The following is a 26,655-nucleotide window of genomic DNA, read 5'->3' on the forward strand; positions in this document are numbered from 1 at the left end:
AAACGATATCCATTTGACAATGATACACTTAAGCTGCCAAACTACATGAATAATAACATTTCAGGTTTTGTGAAACCAAATTTATTTCAATTTATTCCAGTTATTTGGATTTGCATACAATCTTATAGATAATTCAGTAAAAGTATCGAGACTGTGACTATCGAATATGTAAAATATCGATAAAAAATATCTTCATTTGACTTCTCACTATCGATATCAGTAAATATCGATAGATATCGCACATTACTAGAGTTCAGGACTCCAGTGGGTACACTATCTTTGCTACGACTATAGTTCAGGGATAGATCTGCCGCGGCTTGGTGCAGCTTGGTGCTCGTTGGCTGGTAGAGTACGAATGTCAATGCGGGCTCCGGTATCATCAACATTTTGCTAGTACCAACTCTTGAGTTGCAGTCTTTGAACCCCAGGTACGGCTACAGCAAAGAATCGATAAATCAATAATGCAGACTTTCAGAAAGGATGAACATAACTTGTTACTATATTATCAGAAAAAAATGAGCGTGCATAACCTAACCTCGATAACAATGTGGTAATTTCCTTCAGCGTCTGAATTAATCCACATTGTTCTGTTATTCTGCTAATTTCAATGCATATTGATGCACAAATAATCACATGAACGTATCAAATAACAAACTGGGATACATGTATTTCGATCTTTTAATGCTAGCTTTATGAATTTCAATCTAATTAAGTATGTTGAATTATTCTCTCACAATAAATTAACAGCCTGCTTATAATTTTTATATTTATTTTAATTAAAAGATTTATTTAATAAGTTCAATTCTGATTCAAGAGTGAAATGCAATTTTGCAGCGTATACACGTTTCTCTGATCTACGGGATACAGTTTTGTCTCACAATCGCGAGAATGGCCGCTGAGAAACAAGTTTCCTGCGGTCTGGACTTCTGTTCAGTCCCAGATTTAAGCAACTGTTTAATGACTGCAACATCTTCAAGGTATGTATTTATTATTGTCATTTGAATATGATGTTGTAGTACTTGAAAAAATCTCTGATTCGCGAATATCATTTGCAGGTATGATTTTATCTGCATACCTTTGGTACATCCAAAATTCAAACGTGAATTTATTGATCCTGAATTGAAAAAACGCCCTGGGCCATTCACAAGGTCTGACATGATTCTATGCAGCTCCGGTAAGCTAAAAAGAGAATTATTTACGTTAACTTTTAAACTTGCTTATCAGAATTCTTAGACTAAACCACTGAGTGACTTTCATTTCACAGACTGGAATAACTTGGTGATTGGCAAATTGTCGCCTTACATTAATGTAGATTGCATAAATCCAATTTCCCGAAAGAATAACGAGGAAACGTTAAACCAGGAATTGGCATTGGCCACACACCTGGGTCTTCCAGCGATCACATTCAAGCTTACAAGAAACATGAATCAGAATATTAATTTTGCTCGAATTATTTACAACAAGTCCACAACTCCTTGTGCTTTCCAGGTATGTTTGCATATTGATGCTTACTTCTGTACAAGTGTACCACTATTTTGACCTAGCTGCTAATATAAAATTATAGAATATAGTCGAAAAAGTTTAATTGTGAAAAACGAAACCAAATACCATTACAGATCGGTTTGAACAAACTTTTTTCAATCATTATATTTAATGACATCGGCCTTCGTAGGTATGGGTTCAAGTTCCAATGGAAAACCCTGCTAAGCAAGCCAACACGTATAGATCAGACAAGGGAGATGATGCGGTTGAAAGCACATGGGAGTGGTGGAATTCCTTGAGATTAGTTTGCGACTTCCACGGGAAGCTTGGTGTTGCTTTGATTGTTAGTCACGATATTCCTAGTGCAGAAGAGGTGACTTATAACATTGATATTTCCCTAATACATGATTTTTTTCTGCTTTATCTAATCTCTGTATTGCCTGATCTAACTTCAGATAGATAGATGGTTGGGTGAACCTCTGAAGTGCCTAATCCTACCTACAACCTTGTTTATTACCAATAGAAAAGGGTATCCAGTATTAAGTAAGGCACATCAAATGTTACTGAAGAAGTTTTCTCCACTAAGGGTCCAAATGATTTTATCCGGATCAAACAGACATCAGGATATCACTTTTTACCATAATTATCTTGATCATCTCGCAAAGGTACGGTGAATCCAAATTATCTATTTCCCTCTTGCGTAGTGCATTATACACTTTATTTTGCTGTCTGTGGCCAAAACGTCTGTAAAATTATTCCATTTTCACAGAGTTATCAAAGTAATGGACCAGTCGAAAGATTTGCCAGGGGCTATGAAGATTATTTGCAATGCCCTTTGCAACCGTTGATGGATAATCTTGAATCTCAGACATATGAAATATTTGAAAAAGACCCATTCAAATACAATCAATATCAGACCGCTATTTACCAAGGAATTCTTGACAAGGTTCCAGAAGCTGAAAAGGATACCAAGACTTTGTAAGGAACAACGTGTTCAATCTTACACTAGAATTATGTTTGTTTTTGAATTTATTACCTCAAATATCATTTCCAAGAACTCGATTCCAACAATGAATGAGTAGAGACCACTGATGACTTTCATGATTAGGCAACCTGTTATTCTCAGATTAAACAATATTTTCACTGTATACCCACTAACCAAAGTTATTAATAAATCTTATAACGTTTTACATGATGCAGAGTTATCATGGTTGTTGGAGCAGGTAGAGGACCCTTGGTACGGGCTTCTTTGAATGCTGCTGAAAAAGCTCAAAGAAAAGTCAAGGTTTATGCTGTCGAGAAAAACCCTAATGCCGTTCTAACGTACGCATAATTTGTCTTGATAACCAGATTGATCACCTAAATCTGTACATAACTCTCAACTTGCCAATACTAACCAGATTATTTATCACAGGTTACAGGCTTTAGAAAAAGAAATATGGGGAGACAAGGTCACTGTTATATCATCTGATATGAGAGAGTGGGTTGCTCCTGAGAAAGCAGATATTCTTGTCTCTGAGCTCCTCGGATCTTTTGGCGATAACGAGCTTTCGCCGGAGTGCTTGGATGGAGTTCAAAAGTTCCTAAGTGGTACACATTGCATCAGTATTTTCATTCATTCGTATAGATTTATTAGCAGACTAACATGTCTTCTAAATATTTCTGATTGATAGATGATGGAATAAGTATACCTTGTTCATACACGTCGTACATTAGTCCAGTGCAATCGTCAAAGTTGTATAATGAAGTCAGGCAATGTAAAGAAAAAGACAAGCACCCCCTGGCTCACTTTGAAACCCCTTATGTTGTTCATCTTCAAAACAAGTATGATATTGCGCAACCACAGCCTCTCTTCACATTCGTTCATCCTAATAGAGGTAAGAGGTGATCAAGCTCTATGGTAACTGATAGTTGCGAAAAATTTCTGTTCATCTGATTTCAATATAATTAAAATTTTTTATTTAATTTTTGCATCTTCAGAATCAATTATTGATAACAACAGATACGAAGTGAAAAAGTTTGTAGCAGAACAAAATTCTGTATTGCATGGCTTTTCCGGCTACTTTGAAGCCGTTTTGTACAAAGATGCGACTATTAGTATAGAACCGAACACACATAGTCCAGGCATGGTCAGCTGGTTCCCAATTTTCTTTCCTATCAAGGTAATAATTCACATGTATCTTTTTTTTTTACATGTTGTGGAAGGAGATAGTCAAAGATTTGTTAACAAAATACGATATCAATTTTTCAGGAAGCCGTTGTACTCAGTGCTGGTGATATGGTCGAGGTACACTTTTGGCGAAGGTGTACATTAAAAAATGTCTGGTACGAGTGGTGTGTCAGTAAACCTGCGCCAAGTTCCATCCATAATCCAAATGGGCGGTCTTATACAATTGGACTTTGAATTACAATGAGCTGTGTGATGTGAAGGTTAAAAACCTGCAAATTAAATAAACAAAGAACCACTTTTCGTTATTTTGTAAAAAATGATTTTCAATGTTGTTTGAATGAAAATATTTTTTTCTTATTTATCGAGCAGATCGTTTGGTGCAGTATTTGTAATCAAGTTAGAGAATAGTTCTTTCTTATTCGATGAGCCAATAACTGCTCATTGTGGGAATGGAAGAATGCATTTCAATGCGATTAGAAATATGTATTTGTGGTTCGTAATCTTGTTGCATTGATATGACGGATAGACGAGCTACCGCCCCTTGCAACTTATTTACAGCGATCCTGCACATATGTAGGTGGTACTACGTAGAATTTTGATACATAACATGATTGCTGTAATCACGTTGGAGAAATGTTGTAACCAACTGATAATCCATTGACCTCACGTGATCAGAACAGCCATGTACTGATACCACACACAGAGTACCGCGTAAATCATAAATCTCGGACTCTATTGAAGCAACAGATATCCATACAAAAATTTGTCGCACGGACGGCAATATTACACACGTTATCAATCGTTGAAATTAAACCAACATTTTAAAAAAAGATGGAAGCAGTTTTAGATGATATAGGAAATATAGCTTCCCAAGTGGCACATTTTGAGAAATCATCCAGAGGGAAACTGAAAAATATACCCAGTGTTGATTGGAAGGAATTTTTTAAAAGATATCTGGTAAACATTTGTAATAAAATATTTAGGAATACTTTTTGATGACTTCACAATATATTCTTCTTTAACTATAATATAATATATACTATAATCTATATTTCATTTCATGCTTATTCTAGATCTTTATAGGTGCGTGAACGCACGACCTCAAAAGGTCATAAATAATATCGTTTGAAAAGTGTAAAGACCGCGTCAAAGTCGTTTATACTCGCTGCACTGCCTGATACCGAAGCAGCGATTGAGGGGAGGGGAAAGATCGTTCGCAATTATAAACATATTAAAAGAAGAGAGGGAGCGCAAAGGAGAGTCTACCCAGATCGGAACAGAAGGATTTCGAACATTTTATTGTGTGCATTACGGGAGTTCCAAGTTAAGCTTTGTTGCGGTCGTTTTGTCAAACACATCGCGAATTAGTTGAAGCCTAGCAGACGACGCTACTGTAGCAGAAGAGTAGTAAATTGTTTACTAATGCGTTATTAGTTCTATTTACTCAATTTATCCCCAGAAAGTAACAACGAAAGTTTAATCAATGGCTCAATACGTGACGCAAGTTTTAAGATGTACAGCAAAAACTATCGCGTCTACTCGTGGTAAACAAATGTTTAATAGTGGTGTTTCCCTAAGATCAAAGATACCTTTATCACGAAAAATAACCACATCGCGGTGTATGTCCAGTACCGGTGAGTGAAAATTTCTCACTTCATTTATCTTTATGTATAGTAGGAATAGGAATTGACATCTAACACATCTCTGAATAATTTATAACGCACTACTATGATTTCGATATCGTCGGTTTGGTTGTGTTTGCAACAAGTTACCTAACCTAGCCTAACCTATATTGGAATTTAAACTAACAGCAGACAGAGAAGGGAGAATAAGATCTTTGATCATAACGTGTAATATGCGATATGATAGATTGCGTAATTTTAAGACTCAACAATGTCGTTATTCACCAATACGCTTAAACTCTTCGCAATACAATGTACGGATATTATTTTTTCGATGTTTTTACTTGTATGTGAAATCTGAACCTTTGCATCGACTAGAATTTACATTTTTTCATTATCTGTATTCATTCGGACAAGTACATTTTTTAACAAGTGAAAGTTACGATTTCAATCTCACCATTTCACAGCATCAAAGGCTGGACTGGTTATAATTTTTAGCAAACAAATTTTCAGCTCTTGTTTCTTTTTCAGAGAGATGGTATACAGATAAACACGAATGGGTAGAAATTGATGGCAAAGTCGGTACCATTGGGATCTCACACTACGCTCAAGATGCCCTCGGCGACGTCGTTTATGCACAGCTTCCAGAAGTCGGTACTTCCATCAGTCAGAAAGGTACCCATAATTTGGTTTTCAGGTGCTCCTTTTCTCAGATTTTACATTAAAACCTGGACCCATTGTCTTATGCAGGTACATATTTTGATGACAAATATTTTCACGAAATTCCTTAACTCAAATGTTTCCAATCTGAGCATAATGGATGAAACAATACTGAGTCACATTATTCTCGACAGTAGTTACGATTATCAGATTGGGGATTAAACGGAAATTACCTTGATAGATTTCATGATGCCGATATTGAATCAGTATCGTCTTCCAAAATTTGCTAACAAGACTGTGACTTCAGCTGTGCTGTCCTGAAATGGCAAAAAAGATTTGTTTAGCCATATCTAGTTTTGATTTTTACAAAGATGGGTCACAATATAAAGTTTTTGTTGATCAACTTATACTAAACGAGACACGAAACTGAAACAATTTATGTGGTTTGTAATGTTAATGGATAAAATTACTTATCTGATTGAGGGTCATATCCTTTAATGTTTCAGATGAATGTGGAGCATTGGAATCCGTAAAAGCAGCGTCAGAACTATACAGCCCAGTGTCTGGCAAAGTAGTGGAAAAAAATGAGGCAGTTGAAAGTAGTCCTGGTTTAATCAATTCTTCCTGCTACGAAAAGGGCTGGCTTTTCAAAGTTGAACTGGCTAATCCAGACGAGATTAAGAAATTGATGGATGAAAAGACATACGATCAATTTCTGAAAACAGATAGCCATTAAATAAGAATATGTACAAATAAATCGTACGTAAATAATTTGTGAAATAATATAGTTCCATTATTTATCATCGGATAGGATGAGGAGTTTCCGGAGCCCAATAAATTTTCATAACTTTTATCAGTATAGTTTTTAGACTGTGAGGAAACTCTTGCAAGGGAAATGCAGAATTTGTATCGGCAACATGCTCGTGAATCGAAAAGGGAATTATAAAGAAAAACAATGTACCAAATTTTGTATATGTGACAACCGGCACTTCTAGGACTATCTTTGGCATTTAGCAACTCTTGAAACTCCTTAGGCACTAATTTTATGTACGCAGAGTTTTCATTTCGACAGTAAAATTGATGCGGTACAACGATGGTAAAGTTTCTGGTTAGCATACATCCATACTGAAAAGAATATAAATAGACCTACTCTAAAATAGCCTATCTTGGGTCAAAAAGGACGTAGGTCATAGTTATGAGATCACGTGAATAAGGTTTATGAGCCAGAATACATTGTGTACAGAACATATAGTGCTTTGGTAGAAAAAATCATTATGATTTGTGCAGTAATTGGCAAACATCTGTAATACAGATTTAGAGATTTGAATGACAGTTACAATGTATATTTATTCTGAACGTTTTTTGTAATATATTAAATAGATTGAAACAACAAATTGTCTTCGCTATTATTTATCAATGCGACTCAATAAAGGACCTTTTTGATTATTTAGCACTGTTTATAATCTATATTCTTCATGTAATATATGTATTGTATTAATTTCCTTACATATACAGCTTATAATTATTGGCTTAGGTATCATTACCAAGATTCCATTATTTTTTTATATTTTCATTTTCATTGTTACCAGGTGTATGCTAATCTGGGTAATCCACCTCTCGATTCACCAATTCAATCTGTAAAGCATAGCTGTGCGAAAGACTGGCTTTCAGAAGTTTACGTCAGCTGCCCAAACCTGATAATGTTAAATGTTTATTGGCTCACGGGCGAGTTGTACATCATTTTAAGAACTGAAGCGACAGATCCAACGATAATACTAATGTTGAGTCTGAGAAGGTACAATTGTATGTTAATAATAAAGATATATTTACAATCAATGAATTTTCTACATAATTTACAATTGCCAGTTTCTAATGGCAGTGTCAACAATGCGTAAGAATTTTTTTTTTTTTTTTTTCAAAGTTTTTCTTCGTTTTTGTTTTAATTTAATTCCAATGATCAATTGGACTAAATAATCACAATGATATCAAATCAATTTTCTGCCAATTGTAATTGGTAACTGTACATTTAATATTTAACACAATGTACATAACACCATATAATTATCGTATCTATAATAATTATACAATTGTTGATAATCAGGATGTAATGGAATTCATTGGACAATTAAATAGGATGGGTATTTATAGATACAAAGATAGCGGAGAAAGACCTCAATTGAAAGGTGCTTTCCTCTTTTCTTCAGGGGTGATGTTTATGGATGGTTTCGTATCACATATTCGAAAAGTAGTCAAACCTACTGGTCGCGGCACATTTTTAATTTAGGAACAAATTGCAATGCTTCAGGTATCGAGAGTTATTAAAACTGTAAAAGTACAAAAGTGAAATATGTTCATTTGAGGTAATAGTCGTATGTTCAAAGTTCATAACCATTTCATAACAAAGCGTGGGAAAAAATCTGAAATAGGAAGTATGAATGATTCTTCAAACCGATCAAAGATAACTCGTTACTTCTTACTCCCACTTTTTCCCCCCTCCATGGTGTAATGGGCTTTAATATACACAGTGTGTATATTTTAGCATTAAGATATTTCAAGAGACTAAATGTACCAAGTGGAAATTCTTGTTGGAAATCCCTAAATAATTGACCACATATATGTATATACTTATGTAGCTGTATTATAACGAACCAGCAGATTTGACACATTTAGAACATGGTAATATTATAGAGTGTCAGGATCCGAAGTCGAAAGTGACCAACCAGCAGCCAAAATCCTTGCGCACAAGGCATAAACTTTAGCTAGTAATAACAAGAAGGCAACGGGCTCAAGCAAACGGTTGATAGTATATTCACGTAAAATAGCGCTATTCGCCGTATATGGTAACTCTGGATAGAAACTCTGTGCACTCCTTCATAGCAATGACAGATTATTTCGATATAGAAGCAAAATGACCTTATATGTCTTTAAGAGTTGTTAAAGAAAAAAAAAAAAAAGAAACCAGAAAAACTATGGTAGTGTGCGTGATGTACAGAAATATAAATTATGGTGAGCGGAACGATTAGTCAAACGAATTTATAGAAGGAGGCGAGAGTGGGACAGGGATAAAGAAAAAAGTTTACCCCTGTTTAAATATTACTGACCATCGTGGGCAATGATTTCAGTCAGTTTGGCCGTTTCTGCCTCTCGAGTCCGACAATTATAACGGGAGGCTCGTTAGTAGCCTCCGCAGGTGTCCCAATGACAACCTTCACAGCACTGAACAATTTCTGACTAAAAGCTAAACAATATATAATAATAATAATAATAATAATAATAATAATAATATAATAATCTATTGATGAAAAATAGCTATACGAGCATAAAACTAATCTATCTTAACATTCACTAAATATTTATTATTATATTTAACAACTTGATTAAGACAGTAATATTCTTATTATTACTATGCATGTATTATTAATTACAACACAATTTAGGACCACATAAACCTTGCTCCAGTGATTCTGTTGTTTCTTAATATAATCTTTATTATGGTACAATATACAAGTAGTAATAAAATATCGCAATTCGTGGTTATTTTCTTCCGCCACCTATTTGAGAACAAAAGAAAAAAAAAAGGGAAACAGAAAACAATTCAAAAAATCACATAAAATGATAAGACAAAAATACATTCAAGAATAAAGTATTAAAATTAGTGAAGACATTAAGTAGCTAAGGATTTTTTCAGTAAGCAACAGAAATAAATTTATTTCATTAAACTATACACAAATTATTGTAATTACATATTTAACATGATTTTATACTATACAATGTAATTGGAATGTGTTAACTAATATTTACAAGAACAAGAAGATAATCCCTGCTGTGTGCAAGTGTGACGAAAAATGCAGAATTATAGGAAGTTCTAAGGATGCCCGGCTGGTGGCCTTTACATACGTGCAACAAACATGTCACATGCAAATTCACTGTGTTATTCAAGTATGCCCGTTGAATCCCGTATAGAGATACGAATAACTGAAGAGATCGGTATATACGCGTATACATATACGTACATGCAAGTATACACATACACGCACGCACACACATCTCTCTTTTCTTTCATTATTTCTTTCTTTTTCCAACAATAGGATATTATCAGTTGAGAGCAAGGCTTCAGTGGTATTGTTACTTAAAAATAATATTGTTTCTAATATTAGAAAAATAGCTTTACTTATTCAGACAAAAGTTGCCTGCCCTTTGACCAATATTTTGTTAACCACCCTTTGTACTGTTTTCAAGGCATCTTGCTTACTATTCCCTGCGCATAATACCCCCCGAGTTAGGGTAATTCTTCACGGATACATCTCTAAAACTTCAACATCAAATATAGAAAATATATATCATTATGTTTATATATATTTAGATACATTTTTTTTCTTTTATAATACATATATACTATGTATTTATGTAAAGTATGTACGTCTATACTTGATTTGTTTTTTCTTTCTCCATTTTCATCTTTACATAGGTAATACATGAACCAGGGCCCCTTAGTTTGGTACAATACCTAAATCGCGTTACTTTGTGATAGATACGTGAGGTCCATTTCGTCCGTCGGCAAGGGGCGGTACCAGGACTTTTAATATAGTACAATATATTCTCTGGACAGCACAGCTGTCCATATAATTGATCATTTCATTTTCTCTTCGCATGAAGCATCTCCATGAGAAGGGTCTGCGTCGGGGCTCCTCCGTTACAGTGTTTCTGATAAAGGTGCTCTTCACCCCTACTCGCCACCGCGTGGATATCTGGTAATACTGTCAGCAGCTTGTGAAACTTGTCCTGCAGCAAAAAATTTGCGATAGTTAATTTCAAGTTAAACGAGTCATTAATTGTGGGTAAGCTGGAAGAATTCCTGTAGGTAATTCTTGCTAAAATTATCATTTTAGTGTTCAATTGAATGCCAGTGCAGTGAATGTTACCATCCAACGCTCAACATAAGTGATCATTTTTTATTAATAATAACCAAACAATGCGACAATTAGAACTTACTGGTATCGACGGATAACAAGTCAATGTGTAATCTAGCAAAGCATGTTGTACTTGCTCATGTCCCTCTTGCACATGTTTCTTGTTTACCAATCCCCGTACATCTGTAAAACAGATTTTTATCGTTGCATTAATTAGAAGAAATTTTTTATGAAGATTACATCAAAAAGCTTTTTAAGCAAAAATTTGAAGAAAAAAAATTCAGGCGATATATCCTATTTCCATTCTATTAATTCGAACCCGGATTTTTTTTTCAGTATTAAATAGATAATTGCAAAGTGACGGTTAATAAAGTAACAGATTTCAAATAATTTAGAACTCACCATGATTGAGCAGCATGAGAAATTTCATACAAATGTAGTCAGATAGGTCGAATTTGAGCTCTTGAAGTTTACTGGACAAGTCATTGAAGAGATCTGCCAGTGAAGGAACACCCAGAAGTCCAAGACATAGAAGATCGAACTTCTGGCCGTTGTGAAGAGTTGTTTCATCAGGTAAGTTATTGTGTAACCTTTGATGGAGATGGTCAAGCACCAACATATCCGACCAAGAGTGTTGTAAAAGTTTCATTTGGTCATCAACCTAATTGCATGTACAGAAAAGAAATGAAAAAAGTTAGTGATATCGATTTACAATGTAAATGTTTCATTCAATTGTTATCATTGGCAAATAAGAATATTAATAGAACCTATTCTCTAATAAGGAGAAAATAGCAAAAAAGATTTTAGCTCCTTAAATTTTTCCAGTTCAATATAAAAAGATATTTCTCAATTGCTGTATCTAGACTTAATGACGCCATGAAAATGTCACACGTGATATCATTGATGCAAAAATGAAACGGCCGTGACTTTTCTGTGCACTTTTTTAACCTTTCATAGAATGTATGAAAGCAATTTACTTTTCGAAAACTCCGAAATACTATATTATTCATCGATTGATTTTGCAATAAAGATAAAATATGAATAACTTTCTTTTATATTTAAACAAATTTTTCACACATTCCACATGAATGATATTCCGTATAATAGATATCTTCGATTTCAAACATGTATAATAAATTTCCTCAAAATTTTTATTTCATATCTAATTTAAGAACAGACTGCAGCCAGAAAAAATTTACTCGAATTTTATAATACCGTGGCTATAAAACCACGAGCGTATGACCATGCGGTGAAAGTGAATACAGATATTATTATATGTACCTATAGGTATACAAGACAAAGCAAAGTGAAGATGAAAAATCTTTAGAAAAAATTTCAACGGAAAGCAATTAGGAATAAAAATCGCCACATGTATAACCGGCAGCGGGTATACACGCCGTTACGGATATTGGCTCATCCTCTGCAGCAATCGACTTCTGACTCTCATATTGTAAGAGTCAGAAAGAGAGAGAGAGAGAGAGAGAAAGAGAGGGAAAAAGAGGAGGCGGTGGAGGCGGAGGAGGGGCACTTTCAACGGCGTGGGTGCCGAGGTATAAGGCAGGTAAGTGAATTTTGGACAAGGTAATGCACGAAGACATAACATCGTACAGTAACGTAGACCTCCATAGAATGTAAATTACTATGGGCCCGCTTCGGGCCAGCCAGTCAGCCAGCCAGCCAGCCAGCCAGCCAGAGCCGCCGCCATAACCTAGAAACGTATCGTGTTATGACCCAGATATGAGGCGATGCTTGAAATCATTCACCGATTGTGAAATACCTCGCGGTTACCTCACATACCCCGCTCTTACACACTCGGGGGGGCCTCGTAGACAACACACTACAGCGAAACGACGACGACTTGTTGATGTAAGAACATCGAGCAACGCCGTCGCGCCGACTGCAATGCAATCAGGCAAGCAGGCAGGCAGCAACACCAGCCGCCAGTTTGGACGTACAACGTCGCTGCTCGATCGCTGATGGCTGATGGCTGATGGCTGATCGTGAACGGTGAAGAATTCTGTGCCGTCGTGTGCGTCGCGTTTGCCGCATGACGTCATATCCGTTCACCAAAATGGCTCCAGGATTCAGAGAACATACTTAAGAGAATTTTGTATTTCGAATTAAAGCAAAACTTTATTGTCAAATTATCATCCTTTTCGTTACTGAACACAAGCTGACTATCTCACGATCAAATTTTACGTCTTGTCTAAGAAACGTACATGCTGTATTATGCACATGGAATTTTTACGAAAATTCAACCTGATAATGGCTGTGGGTTGCACTGTTAAAAATGAGCGAAATAAACGTAAAACACTAACTAGTTCGTAGGATACTCTATCGCTGGAGACAAATTTTATAATTTCATTTTCTCGAATTGTTCTCTCAAATAATAATCTTCGGATGATTGAAAATGAGGAGCAGCAAAACGCTAATTATTATTGGTACAATGGGTGGCCAAAAAATGGCAATGATCACCAAAAGTACTTCCCTGTACTAAACAAATTCAAAAGTGACTTAAAATCTTCATTTGGAATTTAATTTTTCAACTTGAAGATTTATATCGTTCTATATACACGCTATCCAAATGTCAAAATGAGTATCGTCAAATATGAAATATTGCCGTGGGATCATCACAAAACCAAAGTTTTGAACTCCATTTGGCGCCCCTGTATTCAATTAACATGAATTTGATAAAGCTGACCTCTCTTCTGTACGTAGCATTAGAAAAGTGCGAAAATAAATGAATGCACATATTTCTTTGCGAACAATGTATATGTATTCCTATTATTAAAATTATTATTATTAATGATTGACGCGGGTCTGCACGTGTCCCATTATTTATAATTGCGTGATTATAAAACAATGTCACGTATTATTGAGCGCGATTATAGGCGTAGACATTTTTCCGAAGTTAACATTACGTATGACCGTATCCAAAGTTATCATCTAAAGGTCAGTTTTCGTTACAAAAAGTTATTCCTGCAGGTGATTTGAACAACGCGTGAAATAATGAAGAACAGCAAAAAAAGAAAAAGATGAATTGCAACGATTATACTCTATAACCAAGAAATCACTCAACACTTATTCGAGTAAAGTGATACGATCATTTCCCTCAGGGGTCCCGAGTACCCGAATTGAGAATATTTCGAGGACTCGAGTTGGCTTCCAGGATATTGCCGTACTATATCAAGGACTGTCGTGATATTTCGCAAGATTTTCAGGACTTCCAGGACGTTCAAGGACGGCGGGCAACCTGCCAGCGATACTCTATGGAAATGAAATCGCATAGGAGATACGAAGAGCTCCGTAGAGTCTAACGACTTTAATATATTCCAAAATATACTGTTCAGAGAGTATAAAGTATGTATACCCAAATGAGAGCCGTTCTGAGTTACAAATATATTACATTGTGCGAAATCGTTTTGTTGTCTTCTTTTGTATTGTGTTTTTAAGCAAATTAAAGATTTCTTTTTCTTCCATCGAATCACAAGAAAGAACATTCAATACTTCGCAAAGATTAGATATAATACCCATTTTCGTCTTTAACTTTATCGCTGCATGGAAGAAACCTTTATAACTTTAGAATAAAAAAAAAAAAAAAAGAAAAAGAAAAAACAAAGTAAAAAACTGATTCTAATCGTACCTACAGATGTAGTACGTATACATTAGACATGATTTTGATGTTAATTATATCCATTGAAAACAATGGTATGCCGAAACTCTGTAAGAGCGTTGGAGGAGTGGGATTGGAAAGATCAAGAAATGAGTGTACCGAGGTGTAACGAGGATGTCGAAAGGAGCAGCGTCGTTAAAAATGCAAATTGACAAACCTTCAGATCCTTGAAGAAAACGGAATTTCTCGCCCAGTCGACCTGCGAGAAGAGATTCTGGTCGAGCACTTTGCACATAAGTTCAAACAAGTCCACTTCACACTGATTGTACGTTTGGTTTTGCAATAGGGTAAAGAGCGAGGATTGCCACTCCCGATCGTCAACGGTCTGAACGAAGTCTCTGATCATCGGACTAGTTTTAAGGGTAGCTGTGGACGGTGTGTTGGCCGGTTGATGAGACTGCTGCGACTGTTCGCCAAAGTTGAAAGCCTTCGGACTCGGCGTCGTCGAGTTTGCCGGCCATAGTTTGCTCTCGAGGTTTGGATTGGCGTTGTGGAGATGATTGCCGGCTGATATCGTCGGCTGGGAAGACGGGGCTATAAGCTGGTGCTGACCGGCTCCTCCTGGTCCCGACTGCGTCGTCGCGAGTCCTGCGGCAACCGCCGCCGGCGATGGACTCGAGTCCGGAGATGAGGTGAGACTCGAGACCTGAGGTATTTGGATCTCCTGCTTAATGTGGAGGAACGGCGTGACGGCAGACGGATAGCCAACCTCGCTACCGAGGCCACTTCGTATCGTCTGAAGGGCCAATTGACGCTGTCTCATTAGCTGCAGCTTCCTCGCTCTGTCCCTTTTGTACATCGGTCCAAACTTGTTTCTACCACCCCTCATCCTGTCAGCTCGTACGGCTGAAAGACGGAAAAACGCGCAACTTTAGTCACATAATCATTCTCCAACACTTATTCTATCCGAAACAAAAGTTCTCTGTCTCAATGATAATCTAGTATTTCAATTAGCTGTCCAGGTGCCTAGATATATAGACTGCACGTATACATATATACAGTCATAAAATGTTATTTTCACGTTAGATCTGATGGAACGTTGCAAACGTCGCTTTTCGATCAAAGAAAACTGTGCGGAATTCAAAGCATGATATGGGCTTTTAAAAGTAAAATCTTATCGATCAATTATTCTGCCAGTACGAACAGAAGCCAAACATTTCTTTCAACCATATCTTCATTTTCTCTCGAACAATCGAAATCACTGAACACGACGTTTTTAAACCATGATACTTTGGCTGTTTGAGATATAAAATGAAGAAGGAAAAATAAAGTAAAGAAAAGAGAAAAAAAAAAACAACAACAGTTCATTATAAATACCCATTTACGGACAGCATGTGATACATGTGTAAAGTATAATTTCCCAATAGCGTTAACTTTAGTGTATACAATATGGATATAATATATAGTTGTATATATATATATATATATATACATCATAGGTACGTACAACTACGTGCACTTTTCGCATGTATGTATGTATGTATGTATGTATACTGTATATATATTATATATTATATATATATACACAGAGAGACACCAGACATATATTTGTCACGTATATTTTTCTACCCACCTGCTAGTGGCAAATTAAACTTTCCAATAGTCCGAACTGAACGAACACCGCGGTTACTTGGCAGGTAGGTATAGTGTAAACTTACACGCAGCCACCTTACAACACTGTAGGTATACATGCATGTCATATACACGCTCCTTGCGGTAATTTGGGTCATTTCGTATTAGAACGGATAACGCGTGCGCTCGTCACGTTGTATGTATACCGTACCCAAGTACGTATACATACTACATACACACACACGCTCACGCACACGCGCACACATGCATACATCACGGTTAAACTTAATGCAATTAAGGGAAAACTTCTGCAGTCCGCAGCTGCTGACAATTTGTAAAAACGAAACAAAGCAAATAATAATTATCACTATTATTATCATCATCATTATTGTTGTTATTATTATTATTGTTATTGTTATTATAAAAAAATGAAGAAAAAACCGTAACGATAAAAATTAATGTGATGTAGGAAATATATGTATATATCCAAAGAGATGGAGAAAGTTATAAGCAAACTGCGGCGCTGGGCGTGTATGAATTCGCCAATTTTTTGAAAATCCGAAATTGAGTGTATAAAACTGATGGAAAAAAGAATGTGACTGTGTTTTTTTTTGTTTGTTTTTTTTTTCATTTTTCAAATAAAAGGCGGCGATTATTGGTACGTCCAATTGTGCATGAAACGTGGAAATTTCAGGCACGAGAATGACGGCTATATATTACGATTCCAACGCACATTCAATTTCTTGGATGCTGCAGCGAAATTAACTTTCCAGTGAGATAATATTCAATGATGCAGTAATATGAAATTATAGCCAATGTATAATTTTTTTTACCAAATTGACTAGTTCGTTCGCAAGTAGATATACGTATAACGTCGTAATTTGAATATCATGTAGAAACGAAAACAAGAAAACAGATTTAATACATCAATTGCTCGAAAGTTGTTCAACAAACGTATGATAATATATACAGACATTAATCCCTGCATCTTTGCAATAGGTACGTTGTCCCTACCCGTGTACCTAATAATCGTTCAAGATTTGCGAATTAGAAGCGTCGCGTGAATTACCGCGTGCGGTATAAAATAAAAAAAAGAAGAGAGAGGAGACAAAAAAAAAATTAAAAAAAAAAAAAAAAATAACAACAACGAAAAACGAAGAAAAAAGACGTAAAACGCCTCTTAAAATTTCGCAAATTTTTTACGCAATTAGTATACAATTGATCTTCCAAACTGACGCGTATATGTATACTATATATGTATAGATACATACGTAAATAAACTGGTTTCGCATGTCGGCAATATAATATGCCATAGCACAGATATCATACGTAGTTACCTATACCACGTGGAGTGTATGACATACACGCGAAGGTTCTCTTAGGAAACCAAAGTGTCGACGTTTTGAGGGGGAATCGGACTGCAGGGAGACACATTTCGTATTCCGCAATAATCCTACCTCCTTTCGACTATCCCCACTAATGTTGCGTGTGTGTGTGTGTGTATGCGTATACATGCAATTCGAACGCCAGTTCTGCATTATTCCAAATAAATAAATGAATAAATGAATGAATAAATAATATATATGTCTAAGCTGCGATATATCGTGTAACGAAGAAGAAGAAGAAGAAGAAGAAGAAGAAGAAGAAGAAGAAGAAGATTAAGAGAAAGGAATGAAATGAAAAACGATAATGCTTTGAAAGAAGATTAATTATTATTATATACTTAGAATAAGCACAGAAAAGGCAAGTGAGGAATATCTAGGTTTCTGCGTAGATAATCGTTATTTGAAAATTTTCCAATTCGTCGATTCAAAGTTGTTCAATAATAATAATAATAATAATAATAATAATAATAATTATTATTATTATTATTGCGAATATCATTTAACGATGGAGATTGAAAATTAATGGTAAAACAAGTGATCGAATATTGAACAATAGCAATGTTCAGATCAACCAGTAATAAGTAAGTACAGCGAAAGCTTCACTTGTAACCGCAATTCCGTAAATCGACCTATTTATTTATTCATTGAATAATTATTTCCCAAACTTTTCGAATATTCAATTAAATTTCCAGAAGATTATCCATTATACACGGAAGATCAGGAATCCGTCGAGGCTGAAGTTGATAACGTTAACGTAACGGAACATCAGGTTGAAAAAAGCGTTATTCCGAAATTTTATAATAACTTTCGAGGATTCGGTTTGTCAAAATAAAAGAACGTTTTTTTTTTTCTTCTTCTTATCACGGTCAGCTAAATTTCAAATATTTCTAAAGGTGCCACGACTGATTTGAAAGAATTGGAAAATGAACTAGAGAAAAATAATTTTGCCTACAATAACATATATGTGTATATATATATATATATATATATATATATATATATATATACATATATAATCGTATTGTATGAATTGCAGCCAAAATTTAATGCCAATGCCTGTAGAAGATGTGTTTTGAAAATAAACTGCTGGACTAATTTGCAGTAGCGACTATTAATTTCTCGGACGAATGGAATAACAAAAAATCTCGTCGCTGCACCAGCACTGCATAACCTTATAGGTCCAATTCCCATCTTAAATGCGGCCTGGTAAATACACATACACACATTCATTCATTCATACGTAAACGTGGCACGCGGCCGAATCGAATAAACACAGCGTTGACATCGTATTAGATTAGATTATTGCGAGAGAACGGAGAGAGAGAGAGAGAGAGAGAGAGGATGGCACAACAAAGCAAGCCGTTGTGCGTTTATGGTATACCTACGACAACTTCGTGACTAAAACACACTCTTCGTGATGCAGACTTAGAACGTGATCGGAGTCCCGAGTTGCTCTAGAGGGAATTATTATTTTTTTTTCTTTCTCTCTCTCTCTCTCTCTCTCTCTCAAATATATACACGTCCATTTCATTTCTTATTCCGCTCGGATATTTGTTATTATACGCTTATGTCCAATCTGCGGGAATTTTTCTCTTACCTATACTTATTCGTGATTTCGAAATAATTTCACGGTGAATCGAGTGACGATTAAACTGAAATTAAAAATGTATCGTAAAACGGAGATAAATTTTTTTTATTCTCGAATTTTAGTAACCTGTTCTTTATACATTAGTATTTCACCAAACTTGAAATGAATAGGAAAATAAAACAGCTCAAGAAAAGGAAAATTTCCGTAGGTTAATAACTGCAGATTCGTTGCGGAAACTTTTATTTTGCAACTGATAGCTTGAATACGGTATACGAGTATGGATAAATTTTCTTGCTCAAACTGTAGATGCATTCTTCAAACTAGAATTCTCGGTAGCTTCAGTTAGTTCTTCAGAATAAAAACAAGTAACCTGATGATTAAAGTGGGAAGAAAATGACGATAAAGAAATTAAAGAGCGCACAATTATCGGCGGAAAAATTCTTTCCAAAAATTGAAGAAAAAAAAAAAAAACAAACAGAAGTTACTTAAGTATTATGAAAAACCGTCTTTGGTCCAAATGAGATTAGGAGTAGAAAAGAAAAAAAAAAAAACACCAAAGAATTCTCGATTCATATTCAAAATAACCCTGAAGCCGGACGTAGAAAAAAAAAACATTCCACAAAAATCGTACAAAACAAAAGCGGTAAATAAATTGAACGCCCTCGCAAAAAAAAAAAAAAATAAATAAAATAAAATAAAATCAAATAAAATCAAATAAATAAAAAGTCAAAAACAATGAATCGGAATTTTTTTTCTTTTTTAAATAAAATAATAACAATAACAATAAAACGAACGAGCGGCTAATATCTGCATCACACCTACGAATCCTCGTATAAAACGCGGGAATCGGCAAGATGTGCTCGATTCTATGGGACCAGTGTTTTACTCCTCGTCGAGAGAAGTGTTAGAGGGTGGGGGGCAGTTGGGCCTGTTGGGCCCGTAGGAGGGATGCCGGGGGGGAGGGGGGGGGCAGTGGGCCGAGCAAGTCGAGCGCCTCAACCTCCTTTCACTTTCAACGTGCTTATATTATGACCGAGTGTCTAGATATATACGTTTATAATGGGCGTTCGTGTATATCGTACGTATGTATATGTAATCCACACAATTGTAAGTAGCGTGCATGCATTTCAGCCATTTTATTCGTTTCGGTGTTATATAGAGAATGCCAGGCTCCTATACCAACCTCGTGTGTAGGTAGGTATATGGTTGATATGAGATGAGCCCATCGTAACTTGGGCATAAATAAAATTATGTCCCGTCTGTTATATCAAAATACGAAGTTATTGGAATCGCGTGAAGTTGATACCTTGAAGTTAGATACCGACGAGTTACATTCCGCGTTATGTTAAATTACGAACGCAAAATAAAAAAAAAACGTTGCACCTTTGAGTGTCAAACGTAAATATATGGTACAGGTCTACATTTTTCTTGTTCTAAATTCCTAATCAAATTACTGGCACTTCTTAGTATACCACGGATTGTACGCTATACACTCGGTATTAATTTCAAAATATGTATGTGTGGTGAAACTGCTTCGTGTTTTTTTTTTTTTTTTGCTTTTTTTGGTCCGTCAAAATGAAATTAATACGCTCTATTCTTCCGAATTTACACAAATATTTGATATTTCTGAATTGCGGTGATTTGTTTGTTTGGTTTTTTTTTTTCCTCATCCACTACGATTGGATTTCTAAGTTATGGAATTTTTGTTGTTCTTACAAAGAAGTGAAATTATCGTACAAAACTATGAGATATTCTATAAAATATCGAAATGTCTGGATTTTGATTTTTTTTTTTTTTTTTTTTTTCGAAGCTCAAGTACATGAAAGTATTCTTTGTCTATTTTCACGTACGTTGAAATAATTATAGCTGTCGGAAGAGAAGAAAAAAAAAAAACAACTAACCGACAGTTCGTTCAAAGCATTTCTTTTCTTTTCTTCTCACTTGTAAATTATTATTGTTCCAGAATTATTTGTAACTCGTTATACTGTAAGAGAAAGACAAAATTTATCTTACTGTGAAGAGACAAAAATGGTAGAAAAAAAAAAAAGAAGAAAATTAGAAGAAAATTTCATTATTTTAATATGTACGCAGGTACGTTGAAACGGGGTAGAAATAGTAATAATCATTGTTGAGTACCAACATACCTGTGCCTATAATACCAGGTAGAGGTAGGATAATACATAGGTATGTATACACAACGTAGGTATAAGAATACACGGATCAATTATGCCGCTAGCAATGACATTATACTCACATACCGATCACGAATAACACTATATCTATAATAATATAATATGTGGATGGATGTAGATACATAAGAAGCAGAGCTTTGACGAAGGCCGTTTTCTCGACTTCCGTGATAACACTTTCCCATTCCTCGCCGCGCATATTCACACATCGTAGGATAATGTATAATATCGTGACGGTATAAGGGAATCTACATATATATTTATATACATATTCGATTTGTATATCATATATGTAGCTGTAAGTTTTGCTCCAATGTCACGGGCTTCGAGACGGCGGAGAACCCGGAACCGGAAACGGGCATCGACATGTCATAACAATTCTCGCTTCACGGTTTTGTAATTAAAGAAAAGAAAGATGAAAAAAAGAATGAAAAATAGAGAGAGAGAGAGAGAGAGAGAGGGTGAGAGAAAAAAACAAATAAACAAACGATTTAGACACTCCGCACCTGACACACGTCACTGATAAGACAATTTATAAGATAGACCAAAGAATTAGTTTATGAAAAATATCAAGTTTATATGTTTATATATGTATGTATGTACATTCATATGATATGAAGTAAACTAATAATGCGCGAGAAGAAATCATAACGAGAAATAAGAAATTCGTAATCTTTATATATGTATATACTAAATATGTGAAACGGAATGAAGAAATTAACTGTATAATATTGAGGCCATAGCGATGATAAATAAGAAAACTGGGTGAATGTTTTAATTTCATAATTATACGGAAATGAAGAGTTTTTTTTTTTTTTTTTTTTTTTTATTAATTCTTTTTCTATTAAAGAGTTAAAATCCTTGGTGATTTTTGAAAATTAGTTGTAAATCAAAGGTGAAAGATCGATAATATGATTGTATGATTATTATTTTCAGATAATGTCGTGCTTATGTAAAACAATGATTGACTGACTCAAATCGTAACTGGGATTATTACCTCTCATGGTTGATTTGAATTTTTCAACTTTCCTTGTATCAGAGCAGAATGCACGATGAAAATTGAAACGATCAGTCCGATGAATAAATGAGAAAAGAAAAAAGTATACGAAGTGGAACGGTTCTGATCGAAGCCGATGAGAGAAAGAAACGTGAAATGAAATGAAATTAAAATTGCATAAACAGAAAATTTATCAATCAACGAAAATATTTACACTCTGTAATAATATCCACATACGACAATTATTCTTGTATTTGACAAGTTGAACGGACTTTTGAATGGCGATATAAATATTCGAATAAATTATGGTTAAAATATAATACATAAGCGTTTCACTGTGTGTATATATATATATATATACACACACACACAAGATTTATTGTGTTATAAATAAAACTTTGACGAAACATCAAAGTTTGGTTTCTGTCCTACCAAGTTTCGCCTGCACAAAAAAAAAACGAAATTTCGCGCTTCTGGAAGTTTTTAAATTATTAAATTATTGAACGGCAAAAATCATTTTGTAGTCATTAATATGCATACAGTGAGAGTTTCTCTCTCTCTCTCTCTCTCTCTTGACAAGGGACAAAAAAATATCATCTCTCGCGAGAAGAATCGCGCAGGTTAGGTGCAATAAAATTACTGTTTATGAAGCCTGTGACGCGTAGATGGTATACACGTATACACACTCACACACACACATATATATATATATATACATATACACACACAATATGCAGCTATAACATATCATTCGTTTTTATTCTATTTTATTATCGTACATTCACCAGGTGGATAAAACTTCGTTTACAACAAATACGCGCCAAAAGCTTGATAATTATAATGTATAATATAAAACGTAATATAATGAGACTCGAAATTAGCGAAACAATACGCGAGGATTGCCACGAGGAAAACAAGTCAAAAAGAGAGAAAGATAAAAAAAAAAAAAAAAAAAAGAAAGAAAGATAAAAATCACAAAGGAAAGATCATTTTTCCAAACTTTTTCAGAATTTTACGACTACATTCCGCGTATATAATAAATTCTTTATCGATGTTATCGTCGTCGGTCGATTTCGGTGAGTATAGAGTGTAAATTTTTAACGAAAATTAAAGATGCGAAGAAGACGGATTGCCGGCTGGTAGAAAAGAAGGGACAGGAAAAAAAAAAAAAAAATAAATCGAATAAATAAAAAATAAAAAGATATATATATATATATATATATATATATATATATATATAACAATTCCTCGCGCGTTTCTGTATCTCATTTTAACCTTGGATTGACCTCTCGTCATCGCGATGCCAATACCCTCTGAAACGGTGTGGAGTGCAGGTTCATTATACATAATTAAAAAGTTTTTCACCTCAGCCGTTTTACGCGTGCGTATTTATACATATATATATATATATGTATAAAAATATGTTATTTCGTTTTTTATTACATTATAAATATCGATGAAAACCGCGTTGCAATTTTCGAACCAATAACATCGATTGGGTATACACGCAACCGTGGCATCGTGAGTGTATTACTGTAGTACATACGGGTAATTCCATGCGAACCCAACCAACGTCTGACCCCTCACCGTTTCTGATTTTTTTTTAGAATTTTTTCTGCAATTCTCTCAATTCTGAAACGGTACCCTGAATTTTTTACCGATTTTTTAATCTTTCATCCGATGTCAATTATTTATAAATATTCAGAGTGTTTTTGTCAAGGACCTTTTTTTTGTTTTTAAATTCTCAAAAAATTCTCAAACATTGTTATTTCCTTTCCAAAACATTTCAAGATCAAGTTTTTTAAAAAATGTTTTCATCTTTTTTTTTCAGCACTTTCAATTTTCTTGACGAATTGTGAAATATCGTTTAAACGGTTCGGACCCCCCCCCCCCTCCCCCTCCTCCCGCCAAGAAAAAAAATCTCAAAGCTTCTGTGTTTCACTTGGAAGATTTTTTTCTAGATCGCTTTCATTATGGTGAGATTTTTGTAAAATTTCAGAATAGCAGAAAATATTTTGAACGAGATGAAAAATTGTGAGGATCGGGGACGTTCGTTGAATTTGCATGGAATTTCCCATATATACGTATTGTACTATACGCATACGTTGTTGTATACTATTAATCTTATACCTACACATGTGTATCGGAATGATGCATTCTACTACGTCATTGTGACGTACGTAATAATATGCGGCGATCAAACTGTGGCGGCGACGACTCGAAACGTTCTAATAATTATGATAACAGCAACAACAACAATAAGAATAATGAAAAGAACAGAGATGAAGCAAACAAAAAAAAAAAAAAAAAAAAAAGAGAGAAACCAAAGGAAAAAAATAGGTATTATTGACTAACACAAATTTTGATTGTCGTATATGTATACGGAAAAAAGGAGAATCATGTTGGCATTGCACTCATAATGCAACAAACTCGATACAATTGTTGCGTTGTCATCCGTTGAAAGAAATGAAAAAAAAATAATTTTTTTTCTTAAATAAAAAAAATCAATTCCGCATTCGAAAATTGCTCGAAATTTTTCACACACATTTTCAAGATGTTCCAAAATGTCCGCATTTGTTGGATAAAAAAGACGCACAAAAAAACAAAGAAACAATGAATGAAATCAACTGTGATAACAACAATAATCAGAATATCAAAAATAATAATAAATAAATAAGTAAATAAATAATATACGCTCCACGAAGAGTGAGATTAAAAATTAAAAATAAAATAAGAAAGAAAAAAAAAAACAGGAAAAAGATCAAATACGGAACGAAGAGTATATATATATATATATATATATATATATATATATATAGGTATATATGTACGCGATACGTACAGCAAGTCGCGAGTGTTTGTCATTTGCCGAATGAAAATGAAAACGAAAACGAAAGTTTTCACTTACGTACGTACATACGTTGAGCAGAGTAAGGAACCGCGTGTTAAAGTGCAGTTTAAACATTCCAGATCAGTTGAACTCAAGTAAACAATAAGTTGTAACGAGCAGTGCACCACATGGATGTACGACGTTTGTAATGACACATGATAAATTATTATACATGTATTACAATAACACATAACAAATATATATGTATGTATGCATGTATGTATGCATAAATCTACGTATACTGGAGAATAATAAAAATGCACCAGCAATGCAACATCGTACGTACATAGCAGTAATAATGCGTGTGTATTGTACATATTATTACTATTATTGTTATTATTGTTGTTGTTGTTGTTATTATTATTATTATTTTACTGTAAAGGTATGCGAGACAATGACGTCAGTCTCAACTTTGGCCGGTAGATCGGGTTATTTTCTTCGCCAGCCTTTCTTTCTCCTCTCGTCCTGTCATATTATACATTCATACATAGTACATATACCTGTGATACACGCATAGGTACGTCCATACATCCATACATGCATGCAACACTCTGGTAGGTAAAATGCAGAGAGAGGGAGAGAGGGAGAGAGAGAGAGAGAAAGAGAGAAAGAGAGAAAGAGAGACTGCACGATATCCTGCAAATCGCGGCGTCAACACACTGCATAAGCACTGCACCCGCGATGCATGAGATCAAGCAAGTTGTTCGCGTTCCTTCTCTCTATATACCTACTCGCGAGTGTTTTGGTTATCTTCAAGTCAAGGAATGTGCGAGCATCCGCAGCTCCAAGGCCAGAGACGACCAGTTGAGAGAGAGAGAGAGAGAGAGAGAGAGAGTGAGAGAATGAGGGGGGAGGGATCGAGTAAGAAAAAAAAAAAAAACCAAAAAAAAACGAAACATAAAAAAGAAAGAAGAAGAAAAGAGAGGAAGGGAGGGAAAAAAACGGTTAAGAAAAATTTTCCCCATTTTTCATTCAACGTCCCCCTCCTTATATATAGTATACATATACGATAATACTGATGTATGTTTGTATATTATTATATACACACATACGTAGCATATACGTGTATAAAGGCGTCACTCTAAGAATCTGTCGATTATCTACACCGGTTTAAAAATCACCGTCATCACCCGTTGCACCCTTTCTTAATTCCGAGTTTTTTTTTTTTTTTTACATTTTACCTTTCTCTCTCTCTCTCTCTCTCTCCACTATATTCCAGATAAATAATAACAATCAAGTTTATTAATCCTGCAGCGCGGTTTTATAATTCACGAACGAGAGAGATATTGTATGCATACGTATGCATTCATTATATATACTACATAGAAATATTAATCGACTGAATCTAAAAAAAAGCGGTCCGGATGCAGAAATTTTTAAATAAACTAACGTTAATTGTTCGTTTTCCGATTCTGAAACAGATTGCAAAAAAAATTTTTTTTTTTTGGTTTTTTTTTTTTTTTTTGTTTATTCGCAATAAAAAAAAAAGACAAAAATCGTGCAACGACAACTATTTT

At 34.8% G+C, this 26,655-nt stretch overlaps 3 protein-coding genes across 5 annotated transcripts in view; 2 read left to right on the top strand and 1 right to left on the bottom strand.

The window, feature by feature from the left end:
• Positions 1-307: 307 nt before the first annotated feature.
• On the top strand, positions 308-3,947 carry LOC124404439 (protein arginine N-methyltransferase 5). 2 transcript variants are annotated; one of them, XM_046878561.1, is made up of 12 exons: positions 308-428; positions 835-977; positions 1,056-1,174; positions 1,265-1,488; positions 1,673-1,855; positions 1,938-2,147; positions 2,252-2,460; positions 2,683-2,805; positions 2,897-3,072; positions 3,156-3,359; positions 3,463-3,644; positions 3,734-3,947. In XM_046878561.1, exons 2-12 carry the CDS (start codon positions 889-891, stop codon positions 3,884-3,886), a joined length of 1,872 nt encoding a protein of 623 aa, XP_046734517.1. In that variant the 5' UTR covers positions 308-428; positions 835-888; the 3' UTR covers positions 3,887-3,947. The 2 variants fall into 2 exon arrangements, with proteins under 2 accessions (XP_046734517.1, XP_046734518.1); XM_046878562.1 differs by lacking the exon at positions 3,734-3,947 and having other exon boundaries at positions 3,485-3,626.
• Positions 3,948-4,785: 838 nt separating this feature from the next.
• LOC124404442 (glycine cleavage system H protein, mitochondrial) lies at positions 4,786-9,195 on the top strand. 2 transcript variants are annotated; one of them, XM_046878570.1, is made up of 4 exons: positions 4,786-5,286; positions 5,806-5,949; positions 6,441-6,693; positions 9,057-9,195. In XM_046878570.1, exons 1-3 carry the CDS (start codon positions 5,136-5,138, stop codon positions 6,668-6,670), a joined length of 525 nt encoding a protein of 174 aa, XP_046734526.1. In that variant the 5' UTR covers positions 4,786-5,135; the 3' UTR covers positions 6,671-6,693; positions 9,057-9,195. The 2 variants fall into 2 exon arrangements, with proteins under 2 accessions (XP_046734526.1, XP_046734525.1); XM_046878569.1 differs by lacking the exon at positions 9,057-9,195 and adding an exon at positions 7,524-7,770 and having other exon boundaries at positions 4,787-5,286.
• LOC124404438 (nuclear hormone receptor FTZ-F1) overlaps positions 6,950-26,655 on the bottom strand; it is a 29,851-nt gene continuing 10,145 nt past the window's right edge. The window contains 5 exon segments of the mRNA XM_046878559.1: positions 6,950-10,667; positions 10,669-10,716; positions 10,927-11,027; positions 11,247-11,505; positions 14,675-15,363. Coding sequence (XP_046734515.1) covers positions 10,452-10,667; positions 10,669-10,716; positions 10,927-11,027; positions 11,247-11,505; positions 14,675-15,363 — 1,313 coding nt within the window. The 3' untranslated portion in view covers positions 6,950-10,451.

Source organism: Diprion similis, chromosome 3, assembly GCF_021155765.1.
Source record: "Diprion similis isolate iyDipSimi1 chromosome 3, iyDipSimi1.1, whole genome shotgun sequence".
Classification (NCBI taxonomy): domain Eukaryota; kingdom Metazoa; phylum Arthropoda; class Insecta; order Hymenoptera; family Diprionidae; genus Diprion; species Diprion similis.

Bases quoted from the DNA above. Each gene is read 5' to 3' on its own strand.
- LOC124404442 (XM_046878570.1), top strand. From the start codon at position 5,136: ATGGCTCAATACGTGACGCAAGTTTTAAGATGTACAGCAAAAACTATC. The intron at 5,287-5,805 runs GTGAGTGAAAAT...TTTCTTTTTCAG, and splicing joins GCGGTGTATGTCCAGTACCG to AGAGATGGTATACAGATAAA. The intron at 5,950-6,440 runs GTACCCATAATT...TTAATGTTTCAG, and splicing joins TACTTCCATCAGTCAGAAAG to ATGAATGTGGAGCATTGGAA.
- LOC124404439 (XM_046878561.1), top strand. From the start codon at position 889: ATGGCCGCTGAGAAACAAGTTTCCTGCGGTCTGGACTTCTGTTCAGTC. The intron at 2,148-2,251 runs GTACGGTGAATC...CCATTTTCACAG, and splicing joins ATCTTGATCATCTCGCAAAG to AGTTATCAAAGTAATGGACC. The intron at 3,645-3,733 runs GTAATAATTCAC...TCAATTTTTCAG, and splicing joins CAATTTTCTTTCCTATCAAG to GAAGCCGTTGTACTCAGTGC.